Below are 18,655 nucleotides of genomic sequence, written 5' to 3'. Positions count from 1 at the left end.
GGAAACAACCGTGAAGAAAAATCAAGAAAGAGGTCATTGAGTTCACGTTGGGGATTTCGGTTTTGAGAGGAAAGTGGGCATTCCAATCTATTTGGAAGGATAGAACTGTAGCTTAGATGACATCTTAGATTGGGGCTCTAGGAAACAGAGTTTTCAGAAGGACAGTTGAGTGCAGATGGTTTTGGGGGAAAGGTCTTGGGAGCTATACCTGCAGGCAGGAGAAGGTGGGACTGGACAGAAGCCAACAATACAATTATAACCAAGGACTCTGTCAATTCTACAGAAAGTTCCTGTAGTGGGGATGGCTTTCAAATTTGTCCCATATAAGGCAGGATGACAGGCCTTTGTATCAGGTATTACCCTTCTGGAAAGGGGTAATTTTGTACAAGACACTTCTCTGCAGTCAAGGGCAGTACCCTGTGAGGGACACAGCGGTAAGCCTAGATTCCCAGTATCCACAGGTGATCCAAATCTTCTGATTGTTTCCTACTTTTAATTGAAATATCACATACAATAAGGCACACAAATCTCAAATATAGGGCTCTATGAATTTTTGCGTATGTGTATGTTCATGTAATCCCCACCCAAGTCAAGATCAAACTATGTTTGTATATCATCACCCATGTTTTTCTTATACCTCCTCCCAGTCAATAACCACCTTCACAAGGTAATCACTATTTTCACATCTATGACCATACAGTAGTTTTTCCCCTTTTGAACTTCATATAAATGTGAGCATATTGTAAGAACTCTTTTGGATCTGGCCTTTTTGACTTAATGTGCCTGTGTGATTCATGCATATTTTGTATAGCAGGAGTTCATTCTTTCTTTTTGCTGTGCAGCAGTACTGAGTGAATATACTACAGTCTGTCTATTGTACCCTTGATGGGCACTTGAATTGTATCCAGTTTGGGCTATTATGAATAATGCATTTATGAACATTCCAGTACATGTCTCTTGATGGATGATTACCACTTGTTTCTGTTATGTATCAAAGAGAGGAATTGCAGGGTGTTAAGACATACCCAAGTTTAACTTTATCAGAGTATATTGCCGAACAATATTTAAAGGTGGTTGTGCCAATGTACAATCTCTGATGCCAAAAGAGGCACATTTAGGTCATTTCTGTACAAAGGACTAAAAACATATTCACTCTGAATCAAAGAAAAGATTAATTAGATTAATCATAACTAGATTATGAGAACTTGAAAAAAATAACATAAAAACTGGTCACGTATTTTTGGTAGATATTGTAGGTATTTTTCTCCAGCAGTTCTGCAGAAGTGTAAAGAATGTTAAAGAAGGAGTTTCTCAAGATGAGTTCATGGGGGGCACCTGGGTGGCTCAGTGGGTTAAAGCCTCTGCCTTCAGCTCAGGTTATGATCTCAGGGTCCTGGGATCGAGCCCCGCATCGGGATCTCTGCTCAGTGGGGAGCCTGCTTCCTCCTATCTCTCTCTCTCCGCCTGCCTCTCTGCCTACTTGTGATCTCTGTCTGTCAGATAAATAAATAAAATCTCCCCCCCCCAAAAAAGATGAGTTCATGGGTCAGGTGCCCTAGATTTATTTCCTGAAGCAGAGCCTGAGACAAGGAAGTGAATGCATGTGATTTATCTGGGGGGGGTGGTTTATAGGAGAAACCTATAAGGGAGGAAGTGAAGAAGGACAAGGAAAGGGAAAGAACTGAGCAAAGATGTGGGCTTGGGGAAAACCACTCTTGACCTGATCCCTTAAGGAACTCTAGAGCATAAACCATGCTGTAGTCATCTGCTCCTTTAAGGCAGTCTCTGTACCCCAGATCAGATTTTACATTTGTGGGCCTGGATGGCAGGGTGCTGATGGTGGTGGTAATGACTTCCTGGAGCCTCCAATCAACCGAGGGCAGTTATTTTCAACTGTGGGCAATTTTGTCCCCTAAGAAACATTTGGCAAAGTCTGGGGAGATATTTGTGGTTGTCACAACAGCAGGGCTGGTACTGTCATTGGAAAGTTGGAGGCCAGGATGCTGCTAAACATCTTACAGTGCTCAGGACAGCTCTCCACAGCAAAGAATTATCTCCCAGAAATACCTGAGGTGGAGAAACACTGGACTAGGGCAATTCTTTGAAGAAGGGGTCAAGGGCGAGCCATTAATAACACTTGCCTGCTAGTGACAGATGGGTGCCCCGTTTCCATAAAGGACAACTGGGCAGGGCATCAAAACAACACCTTCTGTAGATGTCTTTTATATATATGATGTTAAACAATGAAGGAAGCTTGAACTGCTGTTTGGTGAGCATTGCTATGTGATCTGCATTTCATCTAATGGGATGGGACTAGCATCTTGAAATATATGTTGCTAAGCCCTTAGCTACACACTGCACAAAAATGTTGCAAGAAATTTACTGGTGTCAGCTGCAGCCATTTTAGATTTTCTTCAGAGCTTTACCGAGCTTCTAAGAAATTGGGATTGGACTAAATCCTACCTGAAATAACCATTACTGTGCTAGGTTATTGCCAGTGCTGTGCTCTTTTAAACAATGTAACTTGAATGGGCTGAAGGATTGGGGCAAGGACCAGAAAGAGTCGTGCTTAACTCTAAAGGGGTCATGCATTAACTCTAAAGGGGTCATGTCTGTATCCTGTTGGGACGATCCCTTAAGCCTTTTTTACAATCCAGTATTCATCTGTAGATTATCCAAGTACTCATCCAAGCCCTCGTGGAAGCAGTTTATAACTGGGAATCGCAAAACTTAGGATGTCTAGTCTTATTGTATTTACTGTTATTATATAAAAGGACAATATATTTTCAAACTTTGAAATGTTTTATCTAGTTTGTATTTCAACTTTTGCACTTTTTATTCTAGGATTGTGATCTATGTTTATGATTTTACTATTGGTTTCATCTCTTTTTTTCTTTCTCAAAACCAATCATCCCTTTGTTCATATTTTTAAGTGTTAGAAGGATACAGTTATGGTACAATATTCTTGACCAAAAAAGTAGCCAAATGGAAATATTGTAATGCTATGTAAGGTGAAAAAAAGTAAAAATATAGAGTATAATACCATTTTTGTTTAAAATCTTTCTATACTTTTCCCAGTAGGTAAGAGTGTGAAAGTAGGTATACCAAAATAATAACAGGGGTTAAGGTGTAGTTTGCAAGTTCTGTGTAAGATCCCACCACTTCCCCAAAATGGCTCAGATAATGAACTAAAACTATAAGTAGCCTTTTAAGGAAGCTATTTCCAATGTAAGTTAAAACTCTGTTCTTTGTGGTAACACTGTCTTAATAGCCTATATGAATGCCACCTTCTGGAAACAAGGAGCATTTCACCACTAAAAGAATGCTGTAACAATAGAATTTTGTCATAAGGCTGAAATTGGAACTGTTTATAGAAAGTATATTTTTAAATTTAATACTTAATTTTGAACCTAGCAGATTACAATCAAGTTTGTCAGAGGACAGGTTGATTTAATATAATCAGAGATGGCATATCATATACATGTCCTCAATAAAGGTGGCCAAGGAAAAAGCTATTTTTAAAACACTGAAAGGGGATCCAAAAGTAAGCCTGAAGGAAAAAGAAAAATGAAAACAAATACGGCAGCCTTTGAATGGATCAAAAAATGATGAAAAAATTCATTCCTGTTCGATTCCCCCTACAACAGTTAATATGAAATATTGAAATAATGTATTTTCAAGCAATGTCTCTATGTAGACGTGAAACTCAACTGACCCAACTCAACATGATCCGTGAGGCAATAAACATAGGTCTAAAAAATGATCAAAGTAAAAAAATAAAACAATGTAGATTTACATATATAGCATGATAATGTGCCCATGCACAGACAGATGTAAAGTAACAGGTACCTAGAAATGTATAAAGAAATAGAAAACGTTCTGCTGAAACCAATAAGACCTTATATGTTAAGTAATTGGATTTAAATAAAGATAAAATAGCTATTATTAATATGTTAAATAAAAATGTATGCAAATGTATCTAGAGGGATTAACTTTGGGGAAGTAGAAGAGGGGACAAAAGTTAGACTGCAGAAGAGGGAAACTTTTCTGTAACATTCGGTTTTTTTAAAAAGAGAATGTATTTAACTTGTGTAATTTACCACTAATTAGAAATACAAAAATAAATGAACTATCACCTAGAAGTAAAACAACAGAGCCCTGTTATACGGTTGCAACAGTCAATATTTTGTGATATAGCAGATGCAATATATGTTTCTTACAAATAACAGCAGTATTGAACCCTATAGTCTGTTTATCTGTATGCAATCCTGTGTGAGTGCATTTGGTCAAATACAGAATAAAATACCTAGGAAGTACACAGCTCTACTTTGTAAAGTGCTTTCACTTATAGTCTCCTCATGGATGGCACAGATTCAGTCTCAGTTATTTCTTTGGTATTAATAATTTAAAAATATTAATGCTTGTGACCTACAGGAATGAGGTCTCCTCATAGAAGTAAAGATTCTTTTTAGACAAGCTAATTTGAAATGATGCAGCCAAAGGCCTATCTCAAGGGACCTCTTGAGAGCTCCGCTAATTCCAAGTTTGCACCAATTCATTTTCAATATTGAGCACCTATTATTTGTTAGGCTCAGTACGGTCTAAAGCAGGATGGCTTGGACTCAGAACATGAAACAGTTGGGTAGGTGGTAATATTGGAGGGAATCAACCCTATAGTATTTTAGAGGCTGGGCCCAGGAATCGGATTCAGTTGGGTTTCAATTACCACTGCACAACTCACTGCTGTGTGATCCTGTGCAATCCTGGGGAGGATCCTAGAGGCCTACTTCAAAGAGCTGTCAGGAGGCAAATAGGAAATCATTATAAAGGATTTGGCACAGTGCTGGCACAAGGTAAGTATTCAATTAATTCTATTAATCCTTCTGCTACCCAGGAAATTGATGAATGTTTAAAGAGTACTCTTTCAGTTGTTTCACACATAACCTCTTATTTTGTGTTAATCAAAACTCCCAGAGTTAAGCAGATTGCTTTTGATTTTGAGACTTTTGTTTTACTTGCTCCTGCTAATGTTTTCCTAAGTCCTAATTAATATTCAAGATGCATAAAACTTGGAGGTTGTAAAGGTTTTTGAAGTGATCTGGTCCACTCATTACCCCAGAGATGACTCTCACCCCTTTCCACTGACATTTCAAACCAGGAAGTAAATAGTATTTCCCGAATAGTCTCGTTTCTGGTGGAATAACGGGAAATACAACGAGAGGAAGGAAGGCTAAGGGAATATGCAGGGAAAGAGGGAGATGAGTGGGACCGGCATTGGGAGAATCTGAGGAGCATGGACTAAAGGTGTATGGAGAAAAGTGAGAAAAGGCAAGAAGGGATACAAAGGGACGCCAATTTGTCAATGCAGGCACTAACAGGGCTCAAGGATCAGACGTTCTGGGTTCTGATCATTTTAAGGTGCATGATTATAATTTACAGTACTGAACCTCTCTGAGTCGTGTTCTCTGGAGTTCATTGTGCAGGTTAGATGAGGTTAGTGGAGTGGACGCTCCATAAACGAGAATACTCAAATAAGGAATTCGGAAGGGGAGAGAAAGTAGCAGAAAAAGAAAGGGAGAGGGAAATGGAGAGGAGGAGAAATCATCAGAGAAACACGGAGAGGGAGGGAGAAAGGGGAGTTGGTGCTCAGGCAGGTGAGAAGTAAGGGAAACCACAGTAACGACGCTGCTGTGGCTACTGCGGTGACTGCTTCCACACAAGGAGCGTTGACAACTCGCCAGGTGCGTTGTTAGAGCTTTACTTGCATAATTTCACGTTATCTTCACATCTCTAAGGGGCTAGTATCATTGTCATTTTAAAGACGCGTACTCTGAAACGTAGAGAGGGTTTGTAACTTTCCCAAGAACTCACAGCTGACAGGTGGCCGAGAAGGGATTCAAACGCAGGTCTTTCTACCTGCAAAGCCAATGCTTGTTAAAAATCATCTCTATGGCTCTCGAAACAGGCTTGATGGGTCTGAAAAGGATTCTTGTCCGGATTTCTCCGAGTTATACCCTTGGTTCAATTCCCGCGGTCAGATCCCCACGCTCCACGCCCTTTCTCCTTTAACAGCGTCTAGTCTCCATGGAAAACGGCGTGGGGGCGGGACTTCCTGCCCCACGCAGGAGCACTTCCGTCTCGAGCCGGAAGCACCCTGGCTAGCCGGCTGGGTCCCGGCGCGTGGGGACTCGCTGCAGAGTTTGAGTGGCGGGAGCGCGGCGGCTGGGAGCGTGAGCTGCTCGGACGCCGGAGTCCAGCGCAGTCATGCTGACCCCGGCGTTCGACCTCAGCCAGGACCCCGACTTCCTGACCATCGCCATACGCGTGCCCTACGCCCGGGTCTCGGAGTTCGACGTCTACTTCGAGGGGGTCGACTTCAAGTTCTACGCCAAGCCATACTTTCTCAGGCGAGTTCCCGCTGTCCGGCCTTGGAAAGAGCGAATTTAGGGGATTGATTAGTTGATTGATTCATTCACTTTTTACTTACCCATTAGCTGCTTAGCGAGGAAGGAGGAAAAGAGCGAGGGAGCACTTCTCGCTTAACCGATTGCCCTTTTCCGAGATTTCCGCAGGTGCTTTTGGTGCTGACGAAGTGACCCGGTCAGGTGTGCGTTCCAGATGCTGCAGAAGCTCGTTTCCGTCTTTAACTTTGTTAAATCCCCACCGCAAAGAGATTTCCAGCCGCTGTAAAACGTGGCGTTTGGAGCCTTGTAACCTTTGCTGTTTCTGTCCCGTCAGCCTAGTTCCCGTGCTTTTTTCCTGTTGTTTTCGTCCTGCGTTGGTCCTCCAGCCTCTCCTCTGCGCTGGGACGGTGCGCGCTGACTTCCCAGCTGACCGGTCGGTTTGACTTTTCTCATTCCCCGTTCTCTTTAGAGTTGTGTCGACGTCTTGGCTGACCGCTCCCCACTTCTTGATATTCTCTCCTTCCTTTGCTTCACGGACACCAAATGAGCCTCGTTCTCCTACCTTTTCCTCGTCTGCTACTTCTCTCATTTTGCCCTTTAATTGTGGCGGTTGTCCATTCTCAATGAGGGCCTTTGAGCACTTGTTTGCATTTTCTCCTTGCAAAACTATAACAACAGTAGTAACAGCTAGCTGTTCATTCAACACACGAAGCAAATTCCGTATGTGTATTTATGTGTATCTCATTTCGTCTTGACAGCGCTTCTTGGAAATAGTCATTGATATTAGCTTCTTCTTCTTTTTTTAAAGATTTTATTTATTTATTTGACAGACAGAGATCACAAGTAGGCAGAGAGGCAGGCAGAGAGAGATGGAGAAGCAGGCTCCCTGCTGAGCAGAGAGCCGGATGCTGGACTCCATCCTAGGACCCTGGGATCATCACCAGAGCTGAAGGCAGAGGCCTTAACCCAATGAGCCACCCAGGCGCCAGATATTAGCTTCTTTTTACAGGTGATGCTGTCGAGTTATTCTTCCTAAAACCTTGTCAGTCCCTTGTCCTTCCCTTGCTTGTTAGGTAAACTCCATTCTCCTAATCTTTCTCATTCAGGTGTAGCTGCAACCTCCCTTTCCTGCCCCTGTGCTTTCCTAATAAAAACTGCCTCTTGAGTCAAGCTGGTTCCCTTACTGAGCCTGAACCGGTGTTGCTCCGATTTCCATTAGGCCCTGACTTAATGCACCTACTTGTGTAAACTGCACTTTCCTATTTTTTAGTTCATTTATTTTTTATTTTTTAATTTTGTTTCAAGATTTTATTTATTTACTTGACAGGCAGAGATCACAAGTAGGCAGAGAGGCGGAGAGAGAGAGGGAAGCAGGCTCCCCGAGAGCCCAACGCGGGGCTCGAACCCAGGACCCTGCTATCATTGCCTGAGCCAAAGGCAGATACTTTAACCCACTGAGCCACCCAGGTGCCCCTTTAGTTCATTTTTTAACTTTGGTTTGTTTATGTCGGGCTGGATTTTTGGTATCAGGGATATGGTGGTGTCTTGAGTAGTTTACATTCTAGTGGTGAAAGAACAATAAAGGAGCAAATAAACATATAATTAAAAATTGTGGTAAGTGCTCTGAAGGGAGGAGTAAAGTGCAGTGATAGGAAATAAAAGGGAGCCTGTTGAAATGTAATGTGGCCAGGGAAAGACTTTTCTGAAGAAGTGGTATTTAAGGCAAGACAGGAAGAGTGGGAGTAAGTTGGTGTGGGTGGTAGTGAACATTTACTGAATTTTTATTTCAGGTCTATACTTTATGTGGATTATTTCATTTGATTTTAGGACAGTACTACAAAGTAGTTTCTGTTACTTACATATGTTACAGATGAAGGATCAGAGGCCCAGAGAAAAGATCTTAAATGAGATAGGAATGTAAAATAAAAAATATAATAACAAATTTCAAAGTAGAAACCACTTTGCTTAAATTTGGGAGCTTTGATGAAGACCAAATAAAAGGTTATGTATGAAACAGTTTAAAGAGTGTTCTTGTGGCACCTGGGTGGCTAAGTGGGTTAAAGCCTCTGCCTTTGGCTCAGGTCGTGATCTCAGGGTCCTGGGATCAAGCCCCACGTCAGGCTCTCTGCACAGCGGGGAGCCTGCTTCCTCCTCTCTCTCTCTGCCTGCCTCTCTGCCTACTTGTGGTCTCTGCCCATCGAATAAAGAAATAAAAATCTTTATATTAAAAAAAAAAAAAAGAGTGTTCTTCACATGGGCTCATCCATTCCTTGGGTATCGGGGGCTTGGGAGTTGGGCACACCTGAGTCTCAGCACACTTAATAATTCTGGGACTTACAGCAAGTTATTTGGTCTCAGTTTCCTAATTTGTAAAATGGGACTGATATTAGGGATCCTAAAGAGTTGATGTGAAGGTTGAGATAATACATGCATTGTTTTTATTACCATGCCTGGTGATTGCCCAGGCAATCAATTGTTCAACGAACAGTAGATATTTATTATAAGGGCCTACTGTTTCACTTATCTGTTGCTGCATAACCAATCAAACTAAATGCTGTAAAACAATAATTATTTGACTCCCTTGTCCTGGTTGTGTGTCAGGGATTTGGTAAGGGGTTGGCTGGGCTGTTCTGACTTGAGATCTGTAAATCACTTGTAGGCATATGGTGGCTGGACCTGGAACAGCAAGGGCCAAAGCAGCTGTGGACTGGTGGAGTGGCTGGGGGAATGCGCCTCTTTGTGTACTCTCAGGACCTCCCTATATGGTGTCTTTGCATGGTCTAGTTTGTGATTCTTTTGGGGAGGTGGAACTGAAGGTTTCAAAGCCAAGTATTCCAGGGGGCAAGGCAGGTTCATATCACCTTTATGACCTAACCCCAGAAATCACACTGTCACTTCTGCTTTATTGTATTGGTTAAAATATTTCCACAGAATTAATTTTTTTAAAACAGTAGTTATTTTTTATTTTAATTCCATATATTTAATATATAGTGTTGTATTAATTTCAGGTTTATAGTATATGTGATTCAGCAGTTCTGTACATTACATAATACTCATAAATGTACTTTTAATCCCCATCACCTATGTCATCCATCCCCCTCCCCCTTCCCCTCTGGTAACCACCAGTTTGTTCTCTGTAGTTAAGAGTCTGTTCTTCTTCTTTTTTTTTTTTTAATAATTTAAAAATTTTTTTATAAACATATAATGTATTTTTATCCCCAGGGGTACAGTCTGTGAATCGCCAGGTTTACATACTTCACAGCACTCACCATAGCACATACCCTCCCCAATGTCCATAACCTCACCCCTCTCCCCGACCCCCCCTCCCCTCAGCAACCTTCAGTTTGTTTTGTGAGATGAAGAGTCACTTATGGTTTGTCTCCCTCCCAAACCCATCTTGTTTCATTTATTCTTTTCCTACCCCCCAATCCCCCCATGTTGCATCTCCACTTCCTCATATCAGGGAGATCATATGATATTTGTAAGAGTCTGTTCTTTAGGAGCTTGTGGGTGGCTCGTCTGTTGGTTGGCTGGCTCTTGATTTTAGCTCAGGTCATGCTTCAGGGTTCTGCAAACTAGCCCTGCATCTGGCTCCCTGCTCTGTGGGGAGTCTGATTGTCTCCCTCTCCCTCTGGCCCTGCCCTGCCTTGCTCTTGCTCTCATGCTCTATCTCTCAAATAAATAAATCTTTTTTTTTTAATTTTATTTATTTATTTGACAGAGAGAGATTATAAGCAGGCAGAGAGGCAGGCAGAGAGAGAGGAAGAAGCAGGCTCCCTGCTGAGCAGAGAGCCCGATGCGGGGCTTGATCCCAGGACCCTGAGATCATGACCCAAGCCGAAGGCAGCGGCTTAACCCACTGAGCCACCCAGGCACCCCTCAAATAAATAAATCTTAAAAAAAAAAAAAAAAAGTCTGTTCTTTGGTTTGTCGCCTCCATTTGTTTTGTTTATTAAATTCCACATATGAGTGAAATATGGTATTTGTCTTTCTCTGACTTCATGTAATATGATACTCTAGATCCATCCATGTTGTTGCACGTGGCAAGATTTCATTCTCTTCCATGGCTGAAGTAATATTCCATCGTGTGTGTGTGTGTGTGTGTGTGTGTGTACACACCACATCTTTATCCATTCATTTATTGATGGACACTTGCAAGCTTACTCAGTTTTAAGGGGAGAGGACCTAGGCCCCACAGTTGGGAGGAGTGATGTGATACAGACTATCTTTGAAAATAGAGTTCGCTACAGTATACCAGAGGTGAATAAAACCTCGCTCATCTCCTTCAGAAGTTGGGTGACAGATCTGTGAACAGATAGGATTTCATTCTCACACAGTAAGAATTTAACTCTATACTTAGAGTTTAGGAAAATAAAGTTGGTATTAATAGAGCACATCTTTGGAATGTTTACCTACTTTCACGCACTGGGCCCTTTGCATTATTCTTTCCTTCTCACAGTAACCCTGGGGTAGAGTCTGTTATTTTTCTCTTTTTACAATATGAGCTTTGAAGCTGATTAACTTGTACAAAGAAAGTTGTAGAGGTGGTAAATGTCAGAGCTGGGACTCAATTCAAATTCTGATAGTAAAGTTAGCGTTTGTCATCATTATAACAAGCAAATTTATGCATTAAACTAACTCCTTCTGTTGGGCTTAGAAGGGATTTTGGTTTGGAAATGCACTATGGCTCCAGGAAGCATTAAGATCAAAGGTAACTAGGTTCTGAAGCCCTGGGCCTTTGGGACCTGCCAAGTTTTGATGGTGATAATGGTGATGATGATGATGATGATGGTAGAATAGGGACCAGAGGGCAGCGGGGAAAGGAAAGGAACCTCACATTTGAAGCTTGGAATGGAGTGGGAGCTGGTCTGATAGGTGGTACCAGTGAGTTTATTTAGCTGGTGTCAGGCACCAATAGAAGTTTTTTCAAAAGAAAAGTGATGGTCTGGTTTCCATTTTAGAAAAGTTCTTCTGGGGCCTTAGTGGAGGACTGAATGAAGAGAGTAAAACTGGAAACAGGTAAATCAGTTCATCTCCTTTATTGTGAAAGAAGGGGAAATCTCTGTATAGTAATAATGAGACTTGAGAAACACACTTCTTTTTTAAAAGCAGTATTTTGCCCAAAATAAACAATTGGCCTTGTTATTTCTTTATTGTTTTCCATTTTTAAAATTCTTTTTAGTGGAGGAAGGAGCCAGTTAGTCCATCTTTTTTGAGCCACTGCTGTGGCACCAGGTATATTAACAAGTTTCTATTCATTAGGAAGATGAAAGTACTGTAACAATAGTGATAACTAGTATTTATTGTGGCTTTTTCTTAAGTATTACTTTCCCCTCCCCCCTCCCCCATTCAGTATTGCTTTTATTGGTGACTAGGGAGTTTCAAACAGAATGATGAGTCATCTGTGATTTCTTGTTTCTCAGCTAGGAAAGAGATGGAAGTTATTTTGTTTGTAAAATATTAAAGAAATGCTGAGGAATTGCCTTTTAGAATGGTTGATAGATTTCAATGGCAAATGTATACTATCATTGGTGGTCACTTAATATACTTTATGCTTTAAAGACTTAATGAAGTCTTAATTTAAATCGCAGATTAACCCTTCCTGGAAGAGTTGTGGAAAATGGAATCGAACAAGGATCCTATGATACAGATAAAGGTATTGCTTTTGGAATTTTGTTAGTTTTTTCTTTGGATTCTTCCTGTTAGAATAACTATGTTGTAATCCTTTGAGACATGATGGTGGCCTTTAGATATTTTGCAGATACAGTCTGTCCTGGTCATACTTTCTTGTTTCTTAACAAGCGCAGTGCCCATTACTCATGGATTTCTTAACAGGTACAATTTTCTCAGTCCTTTAAACTACTAAACAGTTTTTTTTTTAAAGTTACTTAAATACTCTGTTTCTTTTTTCTGGAAGTTTATTTTCTACTTCCCCTATTTTATTTTAAAAAAGATTTTATTTCTTTATTTGTCAGAGAGAGAGGGAGAGAGAGAGAGAGCACAAGCAGGGGGAGGGGCTGAGGGAGAAACAGGCTCTTCACTGAACTAGGTGCTTAACTGTGTGGCTCAATCTTATGCCCCTTGGATCATGACCTGAGCTGAAGGCAGAGGCTTAACAGACTGAGCTATCCAGGCACCCCATCCATTTAAAAGTCAGATTATGTGAGGTGATTCGTTACAAAAGATGTGGGTGATTTTTAAAATTAAATTTTTTTTTTAAAGATTTTATTTATTTGACAGAGAGATCACAAGTAGGCAAAGAGGCAGGCAGAGAAGAGAGGGGGGAAGTAGGCTCCCCGCTGAGCAGAGAGCCTGATACAGGGCTCGATCCCAGGACCCTGAGGTCATGACCTGAGCTGAAGGCAGAGGCTTTAACCCATTGAGCCACCCAGGCGCCCCTAAAATTAAATTTTAAAAATTAAGAAGATGTGGGCATTTTTCTTGTGTGCTTTTTGAACTTAAAATCTAATAACGTGTAGGTAGGAGAGAAACTGTGCAAAGGTGGCATTTAAAGGCTGACTGAATTTTCTTTTCATGATTGATAAGCTCTTCATTTCAGCTATCCTTGAAACCATTTATTTTGCTTTTGGAGAAGCCACTGGATTTTCCTTTATCCATGGATCTCATCAATAAGATACTTGTTTATTTATCAAGTGAATATTTATTGATCTCAGTAAACTAGGGTAAGGGAGGAAGGATGGCATGAAAGAGTTAAATGACAAAGTTGTAACCCGTAATACAGTAATTAATGTGATAATAAAATATGATGAAACTACCTTTCTAGGTAGTAAAAGTAGTACCTGCTTTTAATTGCAGTTAAGTTGCATATTGAAACAAATTTATTAAATTTTAAAAGTACCCAGGGGTTTAGGAGAGTTGTATTTGGGTTGAGTTGTATTTGATATACACTTGAACCCTAAATAACATGGGTTGAACTGTGTAGGTCCACTTATATGCAGATTTTTTTCAATAAATATAATACCATACTGTAAATGTATTTTCTCTTATGATTTTCTTAATAGCATTTTCTTTTCTTTTTTCATTATTTTAAAATTATATTTAAATTTAGTTAATTAGCATATAGTTTATCATTAGTTTCAGATGTAGAATTTAGTGATTCATCAGTTGCCTATAACACCCAATGCTCATTACATCACGTGCCCTCCTTAATGCCCATCATCCAGTTACCCCATCCTGGCACCCACCTCCCCTCCAGCAACCCTCAGTTTTGTTTCCTGTGGTTAAGAGTCTCTTATGGTTTGTCTTCCTCTCTGTTTTTGTCTCATTTTATTTTTTCTTCCCTTCCCCTATGCTTCCTCTGTTTTGTTTCTTAAATTTCACATTTGAATGAAATCATATGGTAATTGTCTTTCTATGATTGACTTATTTTGCTTAGCATAATACCCTCTCGTTCCATCCAGGTTGTTGCAAATGGTAAGATTTCATTTTTTTTTAATGGCTGAGTAATATTCCATTGCATGTATATATACCACATCTTCTTTATCCTTTTATCTGTTGATGGACATGTGGGCTCTTTTCCATAGTTTGGCTAGTGTGGACATTGTTGCTATAAACATTGGGGAGCAAGTGACCCCTTGAATCACTATGTTTGTATCCTTTGGGTAAATACCTAGTAGTGCAATTGCTGGGTCATAGGGTTGCTCTATTTTTAACTTTTTGAGGAACCTCCATACTGTTTTCCAGAGTGGCTAGATCAGCTTACATTTCCCCCAACAGTGTAAGAGGGTTCCCCTTTCTCTGCATCCAAGCCAACATCTGTTGTTTCCTGACTTGTTAATTTTAGCCATTCTGCCTGGTGTGAGGTGGTATCTCATCTTTTATCTTTATTGTAGCAAGAGCACAATATATAATACATATAGCATACAAAGTATGTGTTAATCAGCTGTGTTATTGATAAGGCTTCCTTTCAACAGTAGGCTATTAGATGTTAACTTTTTGGGGAGTCAGGTTATACACAGATTTTTACCTGTACAGGGGGATAGGCCCTAAGCCCCATGTTGTTCAAGGATCAACTGTATTAGAGTATGTTAAGTACAATGAAAAAGGTAAAATATTTTAAAATTCGGAGTAGTATATAATGTAATATAAGTTCATGGGGGGAACCTGGAGGAAGCTGATAAGCCCAGTCAGGGAAAGAAAAGAAGTATATAGATAGAATTTGAGTATGCCTTAGACTTTGGGGCTATGTCGCTGGCGATATCAGAAAACTTTATTAGGCTATAATTCCTTTAAGATTTTGTGTGTTTTTGGAACTGCTGCTATTCATTGGATCAGATATTCAGATTTTTTTCCCTTTAAGTCCAGAAGTAAATGTTTTAAGTGGCTATGGGCTAATTCTAAGCTACTACCTTTTCAGGCAATGGAATTTTAGAGGTTTTGACTTAGACTTTAATATGATCAATAGGTTAAGGGGATACTGTGTAAGACTAAAGCATTCTGCAGCTTTAGCAGATTAATTTCTTATAGAGGTCACAGCTGAATCAGTGATTCTGAAAAACCCTATTTGAGCCTTTTACTATCCTGGTTTTTATTCACTGACTGTGTAATAAGGGCCTAATTTTGGAGCCCTATAAAATAGAATTATAAGACAAGATATGTATTTCCCAGATTTATTTGTGAAGTCTTTGAATTTTTAAATAGAGCTAAGTGTAAAATAAATTTATCTTTAAGGAATTTTTACCATTCGATTGCCCAAAGAAACTCCTGGCCAGCATTTTGAGGGGCTGAACATGCTAACTGCTCTTCTGGCACCAAGAAAATCCAGGACTGCGAAACCACTTGTGGAAGAAATAGGTATGTTTATTGCAGTTAAGAAGAAATAAAGATAAATAGAATATTTGGAATGCTGTGTGTTTCTAGGAGAAAAAGAGATATAGCAGATAGGAAATTGGAGGAAAATCCTTCAGGTGATAAGGTAAGGACATCACATGAAAATGCAAAATAGCTCATTTGGTGACATAATTTAAAGACAAAAAGAACCAGTATCTCAGTCATGTTTTTGGACCAGGCAAAACAGCATCTCAGTCTTTTGCAAAACCATGGCTTCTCGAGTTTAGATCAGAGGTTTATAATTCAGTGAGTTACATAAAATGAATACCACCTAGGTCAAGAAATGGAACATTTCCAATACCTTGGAATCCTACCTGGAACCTCCTTCTAGTCACTTCTCTCTCCCTCCCTCTCAAGGTTACCACTACCCTCAGTTTGGCTTGCTTTTGAATTGTCTATAATTCAGATGGTATGTGTTCCTTTTTGTCTGGTTTCTTTCACTTCATATTTTTGTGAGATTTATCCATCTATAGCTAAAGTTTGTTTGTTTTCATTGCATTTGTCACTTATACATCCATCCTGCTATTGATGGGCCTTTGGGTTTGTTCTTTTTTTTTTTTTTTTTTTTTTGCTGTTAAAAATAGTGGGCTCCACATATTCTTACATATCTCTTTTGGTACACGTGGTCAGGTATTTTTTTTCCCCAGTACTTTTTATCCCACCCCCCAAGTTGTACCTAGGGAATCCAGTACTAAAACAAATTAATATTTAACATGTTCAGGTGCATCTGAGGTTTCTGAAGGAGCAGTAGAAGATGAGGATGAAGAATTCGACTGGGAAATTGAACAGTCCCCCTATGAAGAGGCATCGGAAAGTGCTCTGAATCCTCAGTACTGCTATGGCTTTGGAAATTTACGCTCTGGAGTGTTTCAGCGGTTACAGGTATATTGTCTTTCTAAAACACGTTGGTGCATAGGGTTTTACCATTTGGATATTTTAATTGCAGTTGTGCTCCTAGTTGGAGGTTTCTTATAAAGACTGTAGGAGGTGACGTATTTAGAGCACAAATCACAGCTTCTTGTATGTAGTGGTGACACAGATGTTTGTTCCTTTCCATTGCTCTGGCTGTTCTTCCCACTCATACTGTGCTTACAGATGTCAGATGTCCTATTACTTTCTTTTTTCCCCACTTCATTCAGTATTCTAGACATGAAGTTTCCAAAATACAAAACGGAACTCCTCTCTCCTCATACTTCCTGGAAATCTTTGTTTTATACTTCTGAAAAATGAAAATTATTACATGATGTCTCTTCTGTTTTATAAATATAAACGAGACAGAATGTTCCCAGTGAGAGTGAATTTGTATCTTTTGATCAAATTGTTTAGTTCTTGGTGTACAGTAGGCACTTTTGTCTATTTACTCTTGGTGGGGGTTGAATGTAATCTCTTGTTAAAACCCGATCATTTGTCAGTTAGGCTAAAAAGGAATGACATCACTCTCTCTTCCTCAAAACACATAGGAAATTCTACTTTATTTAAGACTATGCGGGGAGAATGAAATGGAGAGGAGATTTTGAACTATTTTGTCCCCATGTTTTTTACAGAAAATGCATCTTTACAATGTTATATAATGAAAGTGTGAACCATTAACTTGGGTTTTTTTTTTTTCTTAAGTGAAAGAAACCAAAATAAACTGCCTTTTTTTTTTTTTTTTCAACTTTATCCCTGCCTAAGGAGAGGATGTTAAATCTGTCTAGAGTGTGGCTTCTTGTAGTAAGACGTCTTTGAATATACTAAGAAATGGCTAACTAAGAAATGGCTAACCCACTCCTCCTGTTGTTTAGATTTGGGATGATGGGCCAGTTATGTGACTACAAACAAGTTTTATCTCCTCTTTGTCAAATAGGGATAAATTTGCTCACCTACTTTGTAAGGCCATTTAGAAAACTAAAGGAGATACTACTTTGTGAAAACTCTTAGGAAAAAAAAAAGAGTAAGACACTAGAAAGACTTCTGCCCTTGAAAAATATAAGATGTGCTTGAAACTCCTTAAAGAGAACAAAATTGGGATTTACTTGAGCAGATAATGCTGATTAGATAGTCCCTTCAAAACCCTTTTCTGCTTTTTTGCTGAATTATGGTCTCTCCGTATTCTCTCTCCCTGATCACATTCCTTGGTCATCTCTGAGGTAGTAAGAATAGAGTCCGTTTCGTCTACGCAGAAACTACAGTGCATGGACCTCAGTTGGTTAGCTGAAAGCCACTCTCTGGTCAGTCAGTTGTGGGCTTACCTGTCTGAAGCTCTAAATGAATGATAATTCAAGTCATGCAGGCTAAGTACAGAGTGTACATTCTGATTGAATGTCATTTCTGAGGCTGGGGAACTTGGTTTCTTGCCACTGCTGTTGAGGAAAGATCCTTTCAAGGGATTTCTGCCAGTTTGATGAGAAGCTGCCAGAATGCTGTAATGTGAGCCTAGGCCAGGTCCTTTAAGTCACAAGTTCTTGTATCTGTTGAAGATGTTCAATAAGTAATTGAGGTTTATTTAAAAAAATTTTGAAATACACTTTATGTCTTTCTGAATGTCTTAACTAAGGCACTAAATCTCTAGGTACCTATCACCCAGCTTAAAAAGTAAAAACATCTCCATAGTTGGAGGCCCTCATTGCATCATGCTGTTTCCCCCTCAGAAGTGAACCACTGAATTTGATGTTTATTATTCCCAAGCATTTAGTTTGATTATCTAAAGTCTTCTGACTGTTCAAATTTTAATTGAATGAACATTCCTATTCTAAACAGTTGGAATGCATATTTTCCTTCACATAGGATAAAAAAAAGATCTTTGTGAGATCATGTGAGAACACTCTAAGGGATGATGTAATTAGTAATACTAGTACAGGCTCATAACTCACGTCTGTAGTATGGGGATCAGAGAAAGTTCTGGAAATAAACTTTTTTAAAAATATTCAGTTTGTTAGCAAAACCTGATCTGAACTGATGTCTTTCAGTAGTTTTTTAAATCCCACTTGGTAGGCATATGCACAGATTTTGCCATAGAAATAGTAATGCATTTGAATATGGGGTGCGGCTTCAGATTTAGAGGGGGTTAAATAAAATGTGGAATGTATGTGTACCATGTTACTTTTTGAAACTCTTCAAAGAGTCTGAATCCTGAAATCCCTCTCCTGTCTGGGTGGGAAATGTGGACCTCCAGTGTCTGTGTATCGACACCTAACAGCTACTGATTATGTCCTTGTGTGAGGCACTGTGCGGGGCTCCACATGACTGTTCCATGCTGGTATTGTTGCTCTTATTCATCTACCTTTTACCAATGGATGAACCAATAGATATCTGTAGGCTTTAAAGAATTAGCATATTTTCTTACATGAATAAAATTAGAAGACTATGGTGTCCTTCATGATATTAGGAATGACTCATTTTTATTTATTTATTTATTTATT

General features: G+C 39.6%; 1 protein-coding gene across 2 annotated transcripts in view; it reads left to right on the top strand.

The window, feature by feature from the left end:
• The first annotated feature begins 6,181 nt into the window (after positions 1–6,181).
• SHQ1 (SHQ1, H/ACA ribonucleoprotein assembly factor) overlaps positions 6,182–18,655 on the top strand; it is a 99,345-nt gene continuing 86,871 nt past the window's right edge. Inside the window, exons 1-4 of one of the 2 annotated variants that reach the window (XM_032867406.1) lie at positions 6,182–6,407; positions 11,996–12,060; positions 15,096–15,218; positions 15,976–16,136. In XM_032867406.1, coding sequence (XP_032723297.1) covers positions 6,265–6,407; positions 11,996–12,060; positions 15,096–15,218; positions 15,976–16,136 — 492 coding nt within the window. In that variant the 5' untranslated portion in view covers positions 6,182–6,264. The remainder of the gene's footprint in view (positions 6,408–11,995; positions 12,061–15,095; positions 15,219–15,975; positions 16,137–18,655) is intronic. The other variant, XM_032867407.1, reaches the window with a different exon arrangement.

The sequence above is a fragment of the Lontra canadensis genome, unplaced genomic scaffold (assembly GCF_010015895.1).
Source record: "Lontra canadensis isolate GAN:19392208 unplaced genomic scaffold, GSC_riverotter_1.0 scaffold34, whole genome shotgun sequence".
Classification (NCBI taxonomy): domain Eukaryota; kingdom Metazoa; phylum Chordata; class Mammalia; order Carnivora; family Mustelidae; genus Lontra; species Lontra canadensis.
The sequence above is the reverse complement of the archived record's forward strand: the minus strand, read 5'-3'. Positions and strand labels throughout refer to the sequence as shown.